This window comes from Aplidium turbinatum, chromosome 9 (genome assembly GCF_918807975.1).
Source record: "Aplidium turbinatum chromosome 9, kaAplTurb1.1, whole genome shotgun sequence".
NCBI lineage: Eukaryota > Metazoa > Chordata > Ascidiacea > Aplousobranchia > Polyclinidae > Aplidium > Aplidium turbinatum.
Window position 1 is genome coordinate 1150941 of NC_137480.1, and position 20903 is coordinate 1171843.

At 37.6% G+C, this 20903-nt stretch overlaps 1 protein-coding gene across 1 annotated transcript in view; it reads left to right on the forward strand.

The window, feature by feature from the left end:
* The window catches only part of LOC145776950 (importin subunit alpha-6-like), a 77645-nt gene that overhangs the window by 43249 nt on the left and 13493 nt on the right, over positions 1-20903 (forward strand). The window contains exons 3-7 of the mRNA XM_082588198.1: positions 3879-3983; positions 4371-4594; positions 11113-11201; positions 13118-13217; positions 13364-13494. Of these exons, the coding sequence (XP_082444324.1) occupies positions 3879-3983; positions 4371-4594; positions 11113-11201; positions 13118-13217; positions 13364-13494 (649 nt within the window). The remainder of the gene's footprint in view (positions 1-3878; positions 3984-4370; positions 4595-11112; positions 11202-13117; positions 13218-13363; positions 13495-20903) is intronic.

Here is a 20903-nt window from a genome sequence, read left to right on the forward strand (position 1 = left end):
CGGCAATTGCCACATGCCACCGCTAATTTCGAGGACTGAGCACCTGTTGATCAACTTTCGTACAGCACCTCCGAATATGCTTCCCCCACTTGGTGCCGCAGCGTACACACTTCCAAAATTGACACTGCCCTCAACACCACCATGAGAATAATCACCGGTTGCCTGCTTCCAACTCCCACTGACTTTCTGCCGGTACTATCAGGCATCGCCCCAGGTAGACTTCGCAGGGAAAACCACGCACGTAGGCTGGTTTTACAAACTAGGTCAATGGATAGCCAGATGGTCCTAAAATCGCATCTCCAAAGGCCCCAACGCTTGAAATCTTGACGCACTTTTTCCCACCATGCTGCAGCTATCTGCACAACTCCAACTTCCACATTTCCGAACTTTAGTACAGTGAATGGAGAGAAGTTCTGAGATCAGTTCAATGCACGACCCTTTCCTAAACCAACGCTCCACCAGGAGCAGAACTTCCTCGGAAGGAATGGGTGAAGCTCAATCGCTTGCGGACTTGGGTGGCCCGCTTCAATAGAAACATATTACAATGGGACCTTACCGACTCAGCATCTTGTGCAATGTGCATGTGGATTGTGGATCAGATTTTCAGACTGCATACGGTACCACATTATATACCAATGTCCTGCACACCGACCCAAGAATAGACATTTGGGCCTCACCGTGCTTGATGAACACACAATACATTGGCTGCCGCACCTAGATATAGCAACGTGACCTGTGACAGCCTCAAATGCAAGAAGAATACGTAGATCAACTGTACGAAAACTTTACAACCAACATTAAATTGTTGTTTTTTTCCAAATAGAAAATCTCCCTGTCAATCCCTGCCGCAATGTTCGTAAACCTTTGCTATATGGAATTACATCTAAATAGCTTGTGGTTTTTATTAAATGCGATTCGACCTTAGAAACAAGTAATGGACATTTGTGCCAATTTTGAAGTTGTTATGTAATGTTGTGGTCTCCTACTCCACGGAGTTGCCAGTGAGCTCTTTCAAGTGAAAGTCAAAGGCGAAACTTCCAGTAGAAACTGAAACTTTAGGAAATAAAGACATTGGAAAGAATGTGCTATGAATGAGTTTCTTAAAGATGCTGAGAATGTGTGGCTTGATGAAAATATCAAACCGAGTGGCCTGTTATTAATTCCTAATTTTCCATTTCTCTATTGTCAGTTTGCAAAGTATTTCCCGAACATTAGAGATAATTATTTGCCATTTGTTAGAAATCCGTAGCCTATCTGTCACAGAGTTTGTGAACAATCAGAGATGATAAAACCGTAGTTCTAAAAAAATGACTCAACTTCAGAAGACGTGTTTGTCTACGCAGGTCACAAGTGCCACCATTCGAGCTTTAATGTATTTCAGTAAACTTGGCTGTGCCAGATTGACTTTTCAGCATCGCTAGAAATAAAGAACAAGGCCAGAAATAAGTTAATAGTAGAGCCAGACCTAAGCTGTTCTAGTGACAATACCGACACTCAAAAGAAAAACTCTTCAACAAGATGCAACACTGGTCATCCCACAGATGCTACGTTTGTCTGCATATCATTAATAAACTCTATTTAATAGATTCTATTTGATTAACTTGATTTGAGTCTATTTCTATTTGACTTCCGATTCCCTTTTAGGGTGAAACAGGCTGTAGAGGTAATAGAAAGTAATAACTATATTTTAGGGTGGTCGACCGTGGTCCCGAAAACCGAATTTTAAAAAATGCAATGTGACACTACCCAAAACTTCTCCAAATGACCAAAATGGACCCTGTAAAAATTTCAGAGAGATTGAACTTTGTTTAGAGGTGCCAGATTTACCTTGAAAATTCAGATTTTTTCCCTATGCGAACATATGGGAATTGGGAAGCTACAGTCTGTAAAACCATACTTGACACCACACTGAAGTTGTAATTATCCAACTGTTGATATAGTTGTAGGCAATGTCCTCTTTTAAACTGGGTTAATCTCTTTTTATCAGCATGATGTTGTTCCATTTCACTGACCACCATTACTTGGCTGCCATGTTGATAGTCTTAACAGTACCGCATATAAAATTATGTCACACCAGCTACTAAAGCTTTGTCTGTAGTTGAGCAAATATTCTAGATTCAGCTAAAGCTAGTTCAATTCAGCAATAGGCTACTGGTCAGAAGTCTGGTGCTTGTTTCCTAATTTCAAAAGAATTGAACAAGGACATGTTTCATCTGGCTTGTCGTCACCATATTCTGGAACTAATATTACAAAAAGCCTTCTTGACATGCCTTGGGCCATAATCTGGACCAGGCATTCTCCTTTTTTAGCGATTTAAATCAAAATGGAGTACATTGAATAGAGATGGGTATGTGACATTGGAAAAAGATGACAGCAGCTTTTCTAATGAAATCATACAGTTCTGTATCCACTATTTGCATTACAATGATCAGCCAAGAGTCAACTACCAAGAATTACGAGAACTATCGGTCATAATCCTCAACGGAACACCACCACATGGAATTCGATTCTGTCATCATGGTGCCCTTCATCGCACCAGATGGATGTATACTATAATGTATACTGTATATGCACTCAAAATCTGGTTATTTTGAATGCAGTTTGATTTGTCAAGTCAGGAGCAACGTGGTTTAAAGCAATTTGTTCTGTTTGTTTTGAAGGTGTATGTAAAATCATGGTTCACAGCACCTTTAGCTAAATGTGCACCACGACATGACCTGGAGCTCTTGAAAAGGGAAAATTTTGAAGAAGCCATGAAAACATTTTCGAGGCACTTGTGGTATATGAGTGAAGAACTTGTGGGCCTGGCATTTTTTAATGATGCTGTTTCTGTTAATCAAAAAAAGCCATGGTTTCCGCGTTAACTCATCAAAGTAACTCATCAAACTCATCATCGTTAACTCATCAAACCTTCACAGCATCTTTTTTGAGTACCAGATGATACTTCATCAAAAGATCTGTCGCACTTTGTCACATCAGACACCATGAGATTTTTCCAGATTCTCAACTTACCATGTGACTTTCTGAAGGTGGAAATCACATCATGGAATGTTGATGACAATTATAAGAAAGCGCAAGCTATTGTTGGTGGGCTCCATGTAATCAATGACTTTGCTGAAAGAGGTGTTTCTTTGATGCAAAATTTTAACAATGTATCATAATGTATATTAACGAAAGATGAAGAGCAAATTCAATACATTCTACAAGTTATGAAACAGCAAATCTTCAGAAAGTGTATCAGTCTACACTGTACAGACTGAATTGTATTATGTATTTATCTTTAGAATGCACTAGTTAATCTTGTTGCGAGTTAAACTTCTCGTTTTCCAGTAATATACTTTGGAGTTATAATCACTTTGGAGTTATAATAATCAACATAGTACTAGAAAATTATATCAGTGTTTCCTACTGCAGAGTTGGATGAGAGTACAGTATTCTTACATATCATTTTTCTCATGTTTATTGTTCGTTCTGCCATGATGTATTATGTTTTTTAAAGTGCAATTGCAAATGTTTCGTTATCTTGGGCTCAATTTATAAAATTTTCACCTATAATCTGGTACCTCTAAACCTTCATCAAATTCTTTCAAACTTTCAGGGAAATGTTTTTATATAAAAAGGAACCAAATAGAAGTGTGCGCACTACAATTTTTTAAGTTTGAAATTTTTGCATACATTTGAGGACCACCCTATATTTGATGTCAATAATAAACTCAATAAATGAGACGTTTTTGATCGAGTGGTTTTGTGATTATGTTAAAGGTTACTGGTTACATTGGATGACTGAAATGGGTCGCTGCATGAAAAAAGTAGAAAACCACTGCTATGAAGCAATAGCTCTTGTCAACACTGATTTTTTTATTCTTTACACATTACAGACGATCAACCACTTATAACTGAGGAGATGATTTTTGCAGTGAAGTCAGGAAGCTTGGAAGAAAAGTTTATTTTCACTCAGAAGTTTAGGAAATTGCTTTCTAAAGGTATAATACCTTTTGTGTGATTTTGTAAATGTTATCGATTTTGATTATAAAATTGTTTGAAATTTGTGCATACCTTTATCTATATTTTTTCACATGTTCACTGTTTAGCTAACTGTTGCATTGATTGCTACAGCATTAGACAGAAAAGTGTTTAAGGTCGTCAGACTACCCTGCATGCGACAACTCAGCATTTTCATTACATTTTCATTTTAGCTTAGTTGTTACTTTCTCAATTTCATCAGTTACCAACTTCAGCCACTTGTTAAAATGTTGCTAGCCCAATTGTCACTTGCCTAACTGTGATTTGCTCAATTCACGAAGTCTGCTCATTTGTATGAGACTCTTTGACTATTTGTGTTGATTTAATTTTTGAAATTGATGCTTCAGAACCGAACCCGCCTATTGAAGAAGTGATTCAAACCGGTTTGGTTCCAGAATTTGTTAAATTACTCAGTTACAATGACCAACCGACACTTCAGTTTGAAGCAGCGTGGGCTCTCACGAACATTGCATCTGGCACTAGTTGGCAAACAAGAGTCATCATCGATGCCCATGCTGTCCCAATATTTATATCACTGCTTACATCACCACATGAAGATGTCAGAGAGCAGGTGAGAGACGAACAGGCTAATCATGTATTTCTAGAGTATCTGTACTGGTCACAGATTTTCATTGAATACATACGTTAGTGAACCAATGCGTCTAAAATAGCAATTAATACTGAACAAATATCGACATTAAAACGATGTAATTGCCTTTACAGTTTTGTTGACATCAAAAATTCTTTGACTGTTTTGAGTTACAGCATCGTTTTGTGAAAAAGGTAGGATACATGTCAATTTTATGTGAGCAAACATTTTAATTTAATAGTTCAAACATTTTTCGCTAAATTTCATTTTAATTCATTTTTCTTTGTCGGAATGCAAAAAAAAACGATATTGTGGAATAAAATACAAAATTCTCTAAATAAACAGAAGGCGTCATTAAATTTTCAAAAAATCGCTGAATAGGGAACTTGCCGAAAAAAGCTGTCACCAAATAGGGAACTCGCCCAAACGGGCTATTCCGTATCAAAAACGTTCAGAGGTTTGCAGTCACATAAAATGCTCCAAACAAAAATACAGTATCAAAAGCTATACAAAAAAGAGGCAACATAATTATGTTTTCACATTTAATATATTTGTTGTACACAGACTCTAAACAATTCTTCGTTTGATTTATTTGTTGCAATGCACCACTTTACATAACTAAAGTCGGCCATAAAGTCCGTTTTTTAGTACCGCTATGCTAAACTTTTTAAACGTCTAACATTGGGTCATTTTTCAGGATTCACAAAACAGAATTGTGAAAATAGTTGAATCATTGGATCTGTTACTGCTTTGATAGAAATATGACAGGTTGTGGGTAGTGTGGGTATGACAGGTTGTGGGTAACTATCACATCCCTAACTCGTTACTGTAACTGCTACAAAAAAAAGATACTGAGCATGGCTCCATCCGGGCCGCTGCATCACGAATCCAATGAGCTAACCACTTACAGGAGTTCTTAAACTTTTTTTAACGCGGACCCCTTAACAAATTTTTGGTTTGCGTAGACTCCCTTTATGGCCTAGTCCGAGAAACTTTTTTGATCAGCATGAACTGGACATAATGCAATAAAATTAAAATGAATTGAAAACAAAATTTATTTCTATTAGAAATAGAATAAGGACCTTTTGACGATCCTTCTTTTAGGGTGAAACAGGCTGTCAAGGGTTTAGAGCAGTGGTTCTTAACCTTTTTTTCAATCAAGCCCTCCTTCAATAATGGTCATGTGCCTCGCGCCCCCCTAGATTTTAAATAATAAGTATCATACCAAAAAAATTGCATTTTTGTTTGTTATTGTACACATCAGTGAGATACTTGACACTGCTTTTTAGCGGCTAGATTTTTAATGCGAGGTTTAGCTCCAGAGAGTGAACAACGTAAGTCTCCTTTAACTCTCAGCCTGTTTCTGTACTTGGTCTTGATAGCAACGACAGCAGAAAATGTAGCTTCACAAAGATATGTGGATCCAAACATTGTTAGAATTCGAAGAGCCCGAGCTGCGATAAGAGCGTAAACAGGAAGATAATTGGCCCAGAACATCTCAAGTTCCAGTTCTTTGAAGTCTTTTTTAGCTGTGGAGTTGAACTTCATCTCAAGAAACTGCTCTTGTCCTTCGAAAATATCAACTACTTCGCATTGGAACGGTTGCAATTAAGTTCAAAAGATTCTCTAATTGCTCCAATAACTATCAATCAACTAGCCTAGCTGTAAATTTCTCAATTTCTTTACGCTGAGAATGACAAACTGGAGTGAATCGCTGCAGCCTACGATGCTCTGCAACAAACAAAAAAAAGGAAAAAAATAATAGTACCACGTGACTGCATCTAGGCTGGGAATAAGCCACTGAGCTAAGCACTCATGTGACCTGATAAGGTCATCGAGCATTAAATAAAAGTGTAAAAAGCAATCGAGCATTAAGTAAATAAAACAGGCCATTAGTACCGGTAATATTAAGTAAGGTGATCGAGCATTAAGTAAATAAAACTGTAAAAAGCAATTTGAACAAAAAAGTAAAAATGAAACAGCGTCGAGAAAATTTAATAAATCTGAAGGAGTTCAGCACAAAATAGTTTTGTAAAGTTCTGGTCTAACTAATAAAGCAAGAATTACTGAATACATTATAAAATACAAAATATGACGAACACTAACAGCATAGCCCCTAGGACATTAAAGTAATTTAAAAAAAAAGAAATTGTTGTAGAGCTTGCGTCCCCCTGAGAGATGCTTCACACCCCCCTGGGGGGGGGGGGGGCACCCCCAGTTAAGAACCACTGGTTTAGAGAATAGTAACTATATTTGATTTGAGGTAAACAAAATTTATGTTTTATTAAATTTAAGAAATAGCGAATGTAGATTGTTTTTCAATATCTTTGATTTAATTTCATTAATGTGAAGGATGCTGCTGTTTGTGTTCAACAAGAACATGAAATTGTGACTTCGTCTTTGATAGGGCATGTCATTCTTTGCATCCAACCGGTTTCGACTCTTTGTTTTGATAGTTACCAAGGATGAAAATCCTTTCTCACATAAATATGTAGTCGCAAAGGGATTATAGCACTAAGCAGCCATGGCTCTCTTTACCAAAAGAGGATAGGCTATGCATAAACCTTTCACAATCTTAACCTAGCTTAGCTGACGTCTAACGTAGCTGCAACTGATAAAATTTTGCGATGTTCAAATAGCGGCAAAAACAACAATGTGGAAAGTGACGTAACAAAAACAGTACAATGCGATAACAAATATCTGGAAACGCCAAACTAGAAATCATCAGCGTTGTTTGAACTTTATCTCTTTTTTTTAAAAAAATTATTCCATTTTTGAAATTATACACTAAGATTTCCATTGGGCCTTTATGGACCCCCTAAAACTAGTTCGCATACCCCTTGGGGTCCACAGACCTCAGTTTAAGAACCCCTGCACTACACCAACGGCAGCTGATCAAAATCTACCCTTAATGGGCTGTTAAGTGCAGCGTAATACTGTATCGATCATACGGTTGACCCGCAATCAAGGAGAATTATATAGGCACTTTAACATGAAGATATCCAATTCAACCACAAACCAATCAGATGTTACGTTCTCCATGATGTGTGAATCAGAACATGTTTTCGGTAGCTACCGTCCAATTGTGACCATTTCAGCATTCAGCCAGAGAGTTGATTATCACTCAAGTATTTTTTTTCTGTTATTGTATTCGTTTTGTTTTTTTCAATATCCCCCAACACTATTTGTAGGCAACATTTATTTGTACGTATTTAATGCTTGGCTGCAATTGTTTCCATTGTAATCAATTTATTCTATGGCTTAGGACATATTTTCAACCAACTCACACTCTTGGCAGCCATTTTGAGCTATGAGATTATTTCCAGTCAAGTTTATTCAAATAGATCTGCACAAAGTTCACACTTTTACAGTCCTCGAAATTAGCGGCGGCACACGGCAATTGCCGTGGTAAATGCCACCGCAAACGTCATAATGCTCATTATGCTACGGCAATAAAAATGCCTTCGCAAAATGAGCATTTAATTCGGACAAAAATTGTTCAAAATTTCTTCCTGTTTGATTTACTCGCAGCGGGAGTTTAATCAGCAGAAACATCACACCAAGACCTCACCTCGGACTATTTTACTTGCTGTGAACACTCACACAGTCTTCGAAATTAGCATATTTTTACTTTGCAAAAATGTTGACGAGGCCAAACGGCAAAAGTTGAAATTGCCTTGGCAATTGCTGTGAACGTTTTATTACAAAAAAATTGCACCAAAACATGTAAAACGAAAAGAGAAAAAAATAATTAAATAGTCTATCACGACCGCACTGTTTGATTTGTTGTGATGTAATAATACCAAAAGTAGCGATAAAGCGAGCAATGCGATACGCACGCTATTACGGTGATTCACGTTAAATAAGTCATTGGGGGGAAAAAGTAAGTTAATTTTGGGTTGAATCAACGTACGAGTCAGCACAAATCGATTTAATTTTCCAGGCGGGTTATGTCGCGTAACAACAATGCCCAATGAGAAGTTAACGTTTTTTTTTACATCAATGCGACATCTAGCGACGTTAAATTATCATAAAATAACGTTAATTGCTCAATCAGGTATCGGTAACAAATCAATAGCTCCCTGCGAGAAGATTGCCCCGATTTACGTATACACTCACATAATTTCGGCACAATTAGGATACTGCGAGCAACACAAAGTCTGTTCAATAAAGAACTAGTCAGAATCAGAATCATCGGATGCTGTATTGGAGGATGAGGTTGTCGCGTCGTCACTGGAATACTTGAAGACGCAAAACTGCCAGTTCATGAACGCGCGATGCCATATGATCGGAAGCATTACTTTTCTTTACTGCCGAAGAATCTCAATTTTGTACCACTTTTTATATTCGCAACGACACCGGTAAAAAAATAAGCATTTGATGAAAGAATAACTTTTGCATAACAATTAAGCCAGTATTTGTAAGGTTGCAAACTTTTTACAGTTCACAAGAGCATTGTCAGCGCAAAAAATAGCTGCCTGATGCTCTGGGCTACCGCCGTGTGACACACGATGAAGAAGCGCATACAATTTTGTTTGATTAAAGCATATGGCAATTGCCGCCGCAATCCAAGGTTTGTTGATTTGGCGACGGCAATGTTTTTGCCGTCGTAGATGGAAGCTAATTTCGAGGGCTGCTTTTATGTTATTTGCATTTAGATTTTGATTTTGAACTATAAGTAACATTTGAAAAAAAAACTAGTACGGTATGGTAAGTGCTTATTTGACGTTTCTTAAATTGGTTTCATGCTAATTATAAACTGTGCAGTAGTGCGTACACTATTCGAGTCATCATGACTCATGCCGTTCACTCACTTCTCTGCCTTGATTTAAGTTTCTTGTTGTCGTTAACATTTCAACTCCCCCCTTTTCTAGTTCAAAGTTTGTGCGCGATAATTTTTTGTCTAGAAGTTGAATTTTCATTTTGCATGTTCACTTGATTTCAGCTACATGGTTCTGTGTTTTGCCATGCTGGACAGGTAGGCACTACCTGGTCTAGTTCCTTGAAGTCAGTCGTGTCTGATTGACGAAACGTCGGAATAAAAGCAGATTGTCACTTTATACTTCTTGTGATAGTTCAGCTTAATTTGCACCCGTAGAACGCATCATGTTAACAATTGATTCACTTTCAGTTTTGTCGATATCTGGGCCTGTTTACGTAATGAGAACGATGTACGCAAAAATTACAAAAACGATCGCTTAAAACAATTCTTTTTGCTTAGTGAGCAGTGAATATTATTTAAAAAAAAAAACAGTTATTTTATTTCGTGAGCTTTGCATATTGAATAGCCACATAAAGTTTAGAATCGACAAGAAATCATTTAATTTGAAAATGCTATTTGAATCCTGGCAAATAAACGTGTTGAAATTTTTTACTTCGGCAATTACGTTAAATAGATGATCTAAAATTGCCACAGCACGATCCGACTGCAACCTTTTGTTGAAACACTTTTGGCGAAGTCGACTTTTTGGAAATTAAACAAAGGTAGCTATGCAGTGTGCATTCGCGTAAGCAGATCAAAATCGCCAGTTTTCTCACACAGTTGTTAATATTAACAAAAAGTCCAGGCGGCCAAACATATCTCGCTCCCCTCTATCTCAGATCCGAGGGGGTGCCGCCCTGTTTTGTTTTGTTTTTTCACTGAGACTTTTTGGTCATTTGTCCGAAATGACTTGAAAAAATTCGGTCATTTTTTCTGATGAAAATATTTCCTTTCAAGTAGCTGATAATTTGCACTCCCTGCAAATTATTTGCAAAATTTGCACTCCCTGACTAGTGACTAGCTACAACATTTAGTTTCGCTGAGAAAGTTGTTTTTTTCAGACATTTTGACTGAATTGACTATATTTTTTTCGGACATTTTGCTAAAAAATTGGTAAATGACCAAAAAAAAAAACAGGTGCTGCCCCCGCGTAGCGAACATAGTGAAAATTAAGAGTGTTTTACTAGGCTTGCTCCAACTGAAAACTTTTTAAACTAAAGCACCTAAAAACCTGTAATGCATAGAAAAGTGTAAATAACTAGAGAATGTAGTAACATGTGATTGTTTTTCTGATATGTTTCACAGAGTCAGGGTTGCTTGAATCGCAGCCCATCAAATGTAAAACTTCAATGCAGTACCGATATTGTGACGTATTTGCAGACCGTTCTCGACACGCGGCGAAACTACTTTTGCTTTTCTGAGTTGTCTATTGAAAAGATAATACTGAAAGACTGTCGACAGAGGAATTTACTGGGATCTGACCCTTGTGACAATGAGAAGTGAAGATCCGATGCACAATCTGCCATGCGTGCAGCTAGCCAGCGACCCATCTGGTGTGGGGCCTACGAGTGTAGAACTGTTCAGCAAAACCTATGTTAAAAAAAGCAAAACTGATGATAGTGATGAATTCAACCAAACAAATGATGCTCCTGTGGTGTATACAAAAAACGAAAATTTACTGCTTCCTTATATTGCTGATCCAAGGGGAACTGCCATAACTAACTGTGTTTACTTTCAGGCTGTCTGGGCTTTGGGAAACATTGCTGGTGACAGCTCACAATGCAGAGACTATGTCATCGATTGTGGTATTATCTCTCCCTTAATACAGTGAGTGTTGTGTGGCTTTCACCTGGACATTGTTCAGTAAAGATTCTTTTTTAAATATTTTACTTAATTTCTTGTTAATTCTGGTGACCTCAATAAGGGTGAAACAGTCTTTTAAGTTGTTTAGGTCAGTGGTTCCCAACCGCCGGTCCGTGGACCCGTGTCGGTCCGTTTAGAATTTTTGCCGTCTGCAAAGTATCTTATTACCGAGCTAATTTTATTAGGGAATCATAGACCTTGCAAAATTTATACCCTTTGTAAAACTTATGTTACGCATGGCTGGTTCACTGCAGTAAAATTGACGTATCTTGCCTTCGTTGATACCTCAAAATAAAGATAAACCTTTTGACGACCTAAACTTGTCCAGTTTATGATTGTTTTGTCACGCAGCTTTCAAAAAGTTTTGTAATTCAGGGTTGCTGAGTGGGTAGCTAATTTTGTCCCTAATTTCAAAAAAAAATTAAGTTGGTGGTGACAAAAAATCTAAATTGGAGAAATTTTGAGGTTCCAGATAGAAGGAGCAGAATGTAAGACCCGGAATGGCCCGTTTCGGTGAGTCCGATTCGGTGAGTCCGATCCCTTAACGGGGGATTTTTTTCAATTTTTTTTTTAATTATCAGGTACCGTGGCCTAATTATCATTGCCGTTTTAGGGTTAGGGGTTAGGGTTAAAGGTTAGGAACTCACCGAATCAGACTCACCGAATCGGACTCACCGAATAGTAGCAGACCCGTAAGACCTGCACTGGAAGCCTGCAAGAACCGGAGTTTGAGATTGCTAAGATTTTACATTTCAGAGATTAAACAGTGGTTGTTGGAAAACAGCGCTTCGAGATAAAACTCCAATTGTGAGTCAACACTTGAAAGAGTTGGCTGACAATTTTGATTATAATTTTGCTGAACATAAAGATCCTTGACATGAAATTTTTTAGATCAACAATCCATTCATCGAAGGCAATACACGTGGCCTTAATCTCCATAAAAAAGTTCGATTGAATTATGTTATTTTACTTTGCAGTTCAGATACAAAAACATTGTCATAATTCTGGATTTCTTTTGGAAACGAATATTTGTGTCTAACTTTGAAGGCGATCGAATTGTTGGTCATTGTTTCAACCAGCTATATGTGCGAGAATTTTTTTAATCTTTAGCTTTAATTATAACAAAGAAAAAGAATTCACTGGGTGCTGAAGCAGAGCTACGTGTGTCAAAAACTTCTCTGCTGCTTCGTTTGCCTCGCATAGGCTATTAGCAGCGAAAAGCAATAAGTTTTTCACTTACATTGAGTTTGTATTTGAATAATATGTAAATGAATGTAACATTTTGTCGTTTGAGTTAATTTGATTGCTGTTTTCTTTTAGCCTATTTTTTGTCTTATATACAAAGTCAAAACCAAAATCTTGCGCTGCGGTACGCAGCCACAACTAGGCTTAACAAATAATTATAAATGTCGACCATTTGCAACGATCTTTTGATGCCGGTCCGCAAACATTTTTTCAAATTTTTCCGGTCCCCCGGTGGAAAAAGGTTTGGAACCACTGCTTTAGATGAATATTGATTACATTTTCTACTTGACTTTTTTGCTTGACATTGAGCACTCTTTTGTGGTATATATGTACATATTGTTTTGTGTATATAGTTATACGGTATTTGAGATCGTTCTGAATAGACGATTTTTTTCAAATGAATTTTGTGTGGTTGTGTTTCACCGTCATGCAATGGTTTCTTGCGGAGTGATCTTCTAATATTTGTTTAAATAAGCACCACAATTCGACGTTAGAGATTAGGAGAGTGTGAAAGATCATTTGTAGTCGTCTTGTTTAATCTGGTTCATCTTGAAGCGTCAATTAAGGACTCAACGTTGGTAGCAACGAAATAAATAAGAACAATATTCTTTCAACTATTTGTTGATTTGTTTCAGGCTCGCCCAATCAAGCACGAGACTGTCCCTTTTACGAAACGTGGTTTGGGCGATTTCGAATGTCTGTCGAGGAAAAAGTCCTCCTCCTAACTTTCAGAAAGTTTGTTTATTTATTGTTGTTTACCATTCGCTGTTAATACGTTGCGAAAAACAACTTTGTTGCTACAGAACTAGATTATGTTTTCTGCAATAGCAGAAGAGAGTACATACCATTTCAATTTTTGTGTTAATTGTTTTTTGTTGTAGATTTCCCCATGTCTTCCCACACTCGCAAGGCTTCTTTTCAACGAAGAGCCAGACATCCTCACTGATACTTGTTGGGCACTTTCTTACCTCTCGGACGGCCCTAACGAACACATACAGACGGTCATTGACAAGTACGCTAAATAAATAATGAACTTCGATTCAAATTTCTGCATTTCAATAAAATAATATGAAGTGGTTGAATGAAATCATGAAAAAAGTGGACCTTCCTTAGGCTCCATAATGCTGCAAGCAATTACCTGAAAGAATATTTGATATGTTCCCATTTCTCTTTCGTACAGTAGTCCCCGCTTATTAAGTCCACAGGTTATTAGGCCCACCCGCCCAATTTGGTCCAGTCTGGAACAGAGAATCGTCCCTCGCTTAATAGGTTTCTTACCAGTAACTTAATTATTGTAACCTAGGGTCTGTTATAGCATGAGACAAACAGCGCGGTGCGGGGTGAATTTCGCACATATAGTCTGAATTAACACAAGCGGTAACTTCTCGAGAAAACTTATTTTTGCAAACTTTAGCGAAATGCCCAACTTTATTACAATGATAACAAGCTGCTCTTCGGGCAGGACATCTTACACTTCAATTACTAGTACAATTGTTTAGGTACACTACGATTCACTATTTTATAACTTGATATGAAGCATATAGGATTATCAGTTTTATCGCTATTTGCAATTGACTGTTTAATGACGTCATTGCTGACGTCATAATTTTTCGGAGTCAGTACACAATGAATTGGATTCTCCTAATTATATTGAATCTGTTGACGCATAAATCATCTTTTTACAATAAGAATTAAGTAAGTTCCTATTAAAAACAATGCATTTTCAAGCCTAGAAAAAAATCGCTCCAGGTACCTTTATAAATCGCGATGTTTAGAAATGAAGACGATGACCGATCAAGCTCAAACTTTCAGGGATGTCGTTTTATGACTATTCGCAAGAAAGAAAGTTTGTAGCAATGAAATCGGAGAAAAAGTCCAAATTTCGACCCACCCTAGGTGTAGTAACTGCAGAATATGCGCAGAATTAAAACCAAGATTTTTTACGCAGCCCCAAGGCACTCTTGTTAAAGCTACTCGCCCCTTCGAACGCATATCGATTGACTTCAAAGGACCATTACCATCCAGTAGTCGCAATGTGTGTTTACTACTAATAGTGGATGAATTTTCTCGTTTTCCATTCTGTTATCCGTGTTCAAACATGTGCACCGCAACGGTGATTAAGTGTCTTGATAATCTATTTTCTTTGTGTGGGTTCCCTAGTTGTGTACACACTGATTGTGGGGGATGTTTCGTGTCTAGAGAATTCAAAATTACTTAACCACAAGAGGCATTGCCACCAGTCGCTCTTCCATTTATCATCCTTTTGGGAACTCGCAAGTTGAGCGCTACAATGGTATTATTTGGAAAGCGATACGTTTGGCATTGAAATCTCGCAATCTACCTCCTAGTCGTTGGGAAATGGTGCTACCCGTTATGCTGCATTCTGTTCGGACGTTGTTGTGTACTGCAACTAATGCTACACCGCACGAGTTGTTCTTTCGTTTCGACCGGCGATCTCCAACTGGGTTATCACTGCCGTCTTGGCTACTGAAACCCGGGCCCGTGTTACTGCGCAATTTTGTGGGTTCAAAGAACGATGATCTGGTTCGGCTGGTCGAACTAAACGATGCCAATCCTATGTATGCAACTGTAAGATCTCCAGATGGAAGAGAATCAAATGTATCGCTAAGAGACCTAGCGCCGTGCCCGGACGACTTTCCCTATCAATCTCATTGCCCTGAACTGTTTGTCACGGAGAATTCCCGACTGGAAGCTGATGAGTTTTCTAAATCAATTTTGGAGGTTGGCAATGACCCGAATAACATTGGACTCGATACGTCTGCTGATAGCACAAGAAACTTCGACTGTGACGACACAAACCCAACATCAGACATTCCAAGCGAACTAACAAAGGTGTCCCACCACTGCGATATGGCGATCCCGTTACGTTTTAGGAGGGAAGAATGTTGTAAATTTACGTTTATTTTATGTATTTTTGTACGTTATGGTTTCTCTGCTCGGCGCGCTTTACCTTGATTGTTTTCTCTGTTTGCGCCTCTTGGCTCACTCAATCTCAGCAAGCCCGTTTTCATAAGAACTTTTCTTGCAGTGTTCAGTCAAAGGGACTTTCTTTTGCTTTAAGTTCTGATTGTGTGAGACTAACTTACTTTGTTTATTTATGGCTTGTGTTTTGCAGATGTACTTCGTTTCTTAGTTCATTAAAACCTAATAAATGGTCGTTTCAGGGTCATACGGGGTCAAACGGGACACTTTTTCAGTTTTTTGAATGCCACATAAAACCTATGATGAAATTTAAAAAAAATTACCACAGAGCATTACACCTTTCAGCAGTGAAATAAGACATTTTTCAGAAAAATTAAAAACTTGCAAAAACATAAAAAAAAATCTGCTAAGCTGGGGTAGTTGTGGCCCATTTGACCCCATCAGCTGTGGGGTCAAATGGGCCACAACTTCTATACGTCAAAATGGTAAGGAAAGAACTTCATTTTTGCTATTCTATCACAGACCTGTATGGTGGCATGTATTTTGTTAAAGTGATGCTCAACAATTATAGCCATAAAGGCCTTCTACGCCCTTTTCAGATAAAGGTAGAACACATGATTTGCACTGTTCTTTTTTGCAACTAAAATTGAACGATATGAATAAGGAAACATTTTACAAATGTTCAATTTTAAACGGGCAGTCATAAACAGAGTAGAAGGGGCTAAGTCAAACAGCAGGGTCTATAGTTGACAATTGAAATAGGGTACTACACAATAGGGTGATTCATGAATTGGGGAAAAATTAAAATTTTGAAATTCAATTCGGACACCCTCTCGCATCGTGTTAATACCTGAAAAAATAATCCTGTCAAAGTTTTGGGGCAATTGAAAATATTTTTAAGGTTGCTACCTACTTTGAAAGCTTCACGGAATACACTAATAGCAACCCGGGATTACATGATAAGAATATAATGACAAAATTACTCAAAATTAATTAGTTAAGTGTTGACAGATGTCCAGAATGTTATTAGTTATAGTTATTGCATCAATGTAGACTTATTCCTATATGGATACAGCTGTCTGAAGGTTTAGAATTAAACTGTCATTAGGAGGAACTACTTTTACTCTTCGTCATTGGTGTGCAGAAAATTGTGTTCGCTCATCACGCTCAAATTTGTATTCGCCACACCATATTTAGTTATGTCATTCACAACTCTCATGGCAAGTAGAGTTGATTTTGTAGTAGTTATTGGGTTCGTAAAGAGGTGGGTCTTGTATCAAAAAGTCAAAATGCAGTTCAATAATTTTTAAAAAGCGTGTGGTGTTTGCTGTGATGAAGACCTGCAGTTCTTTCCTATTGACAGTCATCAAGTCCACAATGTCACGTTTAGAAGGGTTCTCAAATCTTGGACTTTTCAAAGCCTTTACCACTTTCAGTTTTATGCTTTCTATTTTCTTTTTGCTCAAAGAGAAAAGCGACGTTATATCGGTTCTCTGTCTAGGCATGTCTAGAGCTAATGATGCAACCAACAGCTATGTCTAATAGTAATAATATATAGGCCTGTTTACCTAAAAAATACCATATATAAATAAAAAATACCATATATAAATTAAAATTAAAAAAGTTATGCAAGTGAGCTAAAACTTGTCAAAAAGCCAATGTGGCCCATTTGACCCCATTTTATTTAAACAGAAAAAAGTAAAAAGTGGAACTATTAATATTTTGAGCATACTAATGAAAGCATCCTGGAGTGTATGCTGTTCAGTAAATTTTTATTCCAGCTTAATGAGTTTTTGAGGTACCGGCATACCAAAGGTTTTTTGGTAAATTTTTAAATTTTAATATTTTCACGTTTTTTGGCCACTTTTTCATCATGTGAAGAATATTTTCCAAATGTAGATCTGTGTTTGTTTTACATGATGCAAATCTATGGGAAAACAGCTTTAAAATGAGTTATTAACTTCCGATTTTAGAAAAGAATAAGTAGGAAAAAAAATTTGAGAAGTAAAAAGAGTAACAGAATGGCCCGTTTGCCCCGCGTCCCATTTGACCCCGCTTGACCCTATAGGCTACTGCTATTAGTCAACCTGAAATGCTGCGAGTCAATTACCTCCTGCTGAGTGCTGACATCGGCCTTGGCTTCTAAAATAGAAAACAGCGTCTTTGTTGCATCACAGTTTCTCAGTTAATGGATCGTGTTTTTGTTTGTAAACTCCATGAACATTTCCGTCAATTTTTGCAGCATTTCCATGTGAGACATTTATAGTTGACCTTTGATAGATATAGCTGCAGCAGGCTGCACATGAAAGATTCATTTGCACATATTAAATTCAGTTATTTTCACTGTAGGCTAATCAATGCATTTTATGGCTAAAGACATACTTTTAACCAACTCGCACTTTTGACAACCATTTTCAATTTTCATGGAATGTCCTCGCGACGCAGTAGCAACCTTTTTGCGACTCGGTGATTGGGAACCCCTGTTGTAAATGAAGCACTGAAGATAAAGACAGTATAGCTATCGAAACGTTTGTGGAATATAAGTTTAGTATCTTAAAAAGCGCTGTTTAGATAGTGCATGCGGGAAAGGCGCTCGCTTTCCAATTATACAATCCTGGTTCGACCCCCGGCTTATGCTGGTTGTTGACAAATACCGCTCACCTGTACCAGGGTGCAACAAATTGGGTGGGCGTAGTTGCTGAAGTAAAGGCGGCCGAGAGAAAGGAACTGGCCACCCTACTCTCATTAGTGCCGAAGGCTTAGTATAATGAGAACCTTATCTTCTCATCCCCCGATGCTTCGATTCAAGTATGGGACTCACCTTACCTTACGTGAAATTGGACACGAAGATTGGTTTTCTTGCCTTCAGTTTACTTAATCTAAATATTCAACCACCGGGATACGACAAACAAAAAACCTCACCTTACTTTTAGTTTTTCAAATCAGTGTGATGTACTTCAACAAATAACAACTTTATTATAGCTGTGTGTAAAAACTGCACCAAATGTTTATTGAATGGGAAAACACCATGAAGGATAACACTGGTCTACAAATTTCAACTTTTTTTTCCAGGTTTGGGTTTTGACAACTGATTTTGGCTAATTTTGGGGCGCTGAATCCGAAAATGAACTCAGATTTTCTCTATCACATCAAGTTTTCTTTCTATCGTTGCCATTATTTTATAAAATTGACCAATTTTTACCCTTTTTAGTGCAGTAACATGTCAAATATAATTATTTTCTGACAGCTATGAACTTTCAAATATAGAGATATTTTTACACTAAATTCATAAATTGCTTCAGATTTCCTCTAAAATAAAAATAAAATCCTGTTATGATAATAATCGTAATAGGACATAGTGGAGATTGGTAGCGTTGAGTCTTTCCATGCTGGCTTGAACTCCCTGTCGTGGCTTCTCGGGCGTTATCTGTGGGTCAGCTGCTATCTCTGTGCTGTGCAGCTGGAATATCGTAGGAAGACAGCTGGTGGGAGTAGATTTGACTTAGTAATAAATTCTTGCTTAGTAAGGAAGATTTATTTAGAAGTTTCATAAAGAACATGTACAATTGTACATTGTACAGACCAACATCAGAGTTCAAGCTGAAAAGTGGTTTGTAGAAGGAAAAGGAATTTTCATACTTTATAAGTTTGAGTTCAAGTCGGTTAGAGTTTTTGGTATAGTGGTGTTTCTGTGGAAAAACTTGCTCTTAAAAAACTACTAACAAAGAAAGGTTATATTTGATCTCAAGCTATGTCTGCTTCCAGCAAAAGAAGAAAATGTTGTAATGATCCGGATATATTTTGTTACATTTGTGGATGCTTCATGTTGAAGTCTCAACAATGCAATATTACCGCGTTTGTAAAAAGGGCATATCTTGCTTACTTTAAAGTCAAGTTGGGGACCAGGACAAAAGCTGGGCTCCTCGTAAAGTGTACAAGACCGGCGTTGAATGTCTGAGAAGTTGGTTGCAAGGAAAAGGTTCACAAATGAAATTTGGAATACCCATGATTTGGCGAGAGCAACGAAATCATGTTGACGATTGTTATTTTTGTCTTGTTAGTGTGAAAGGGTATAACAAAAAGAGTAAACATCGTTTGAAATATCCAAATCTGGATTCGGCATTGCGGCCAGTTCCTCACAGTGATGAAAAGCCACTGCCAGTATTTACATCACTTCCAGAACTACACGAAGAGACTATTTCTTCTTCAGAAGCATCGTTTAGTGAAGGAGAAAGTGAAATTTTTCAACCAGCACCCGAGGATCTGTCAGACAAGCCTTCCCAGTTTAATCAGATGGAATTAAATGGTTTAGTGAGAGATTTGTATTTGCCTAAGCAATCTGCGGAGTTATTGCCATCAAGGCTACATGAAAGGAAACTTCTCAAAGCTGGTTCAAGCGTGACATTTTATCGCAAACGAGAAGAAGAACTGCTTCCATATTTTGCTTTCCACAATGATTTCGTTTATTGCAACAATATAGAAGGGCTTCTTCTAGAAATGGGATTACCACAGTATGATGCAGACGAATGGAGACTTTTCATTGATAGCTCCAAACGAAGTTTAAAGTGTCCTACTTCACAATGGTAACGTGTACGGTTCTATTCCGATAGGACATTCGGTGACAATGAAAGAAGAGTATCAGAACATCAAAACCGTTCTTGAAAAGTTAAAGTACCATGAGCATGGTTGGCTCATCTATGTAGATTTTAAAATGGTGAACTTTTTGCTGGGACAACAAAGTGGCTACACCAAATATCCATGTTTTCTATGCTACGGACAGCAGGGCCAAGGATCAGCACTGGAACAAAGAAGAGTGGCCTCCAAGGCTCACCTTGACACCTGGAGACAAAAATATCATACGTGACCAGTTAGTTGATATCAAAAAGATCCTCTTGCCTCCTCTTCACATCAAACTTGGTCTCATGAAACAATATGTAAAAGCTTTGGATCATGAAGGAAAGTGTTTTAAGTATATATATATGTTATGCTTTTCCTGGTCTCAGTGAAGAGAAAAAAAGAGCTGGGATTTTCAATGGACCACAAATCAGTAATTGTTAAAGGATGAAAATTTTGTAAAATCAATTTTGCCATTCGAGGCTAGAGCTTGGAATGCTTTCGGTGCTGTTGTGAGAAATTTTTTGGGAGCAGAAAAGCAGAAAATTATAAAGATCTCTTAAGGGAGCCACTGCTTATTTTTGAAGATTTGGGATGCAGGATGAGCATCAAAGTTCACTATTTGAAGAGCCATGCGGATGAGTTTCCAGAAAACCTTGGGAAAGTTAGTGAAGAACAGGGTGAACGTTTCCACCAGGATATTAAAATTATGGAGGAACGTTATCAAGGTCGGTGGGATTGTCATATGATGGCCGACTATTGCTGGAGTTTTAAAAGAGAAATTCCAAATGCTGCTCAAAAAAGAAAGTCCCTCAAAAGAGCAGTTTAAGCTTATAAGTGAAGAGTTCATATTTTATGAAAGCT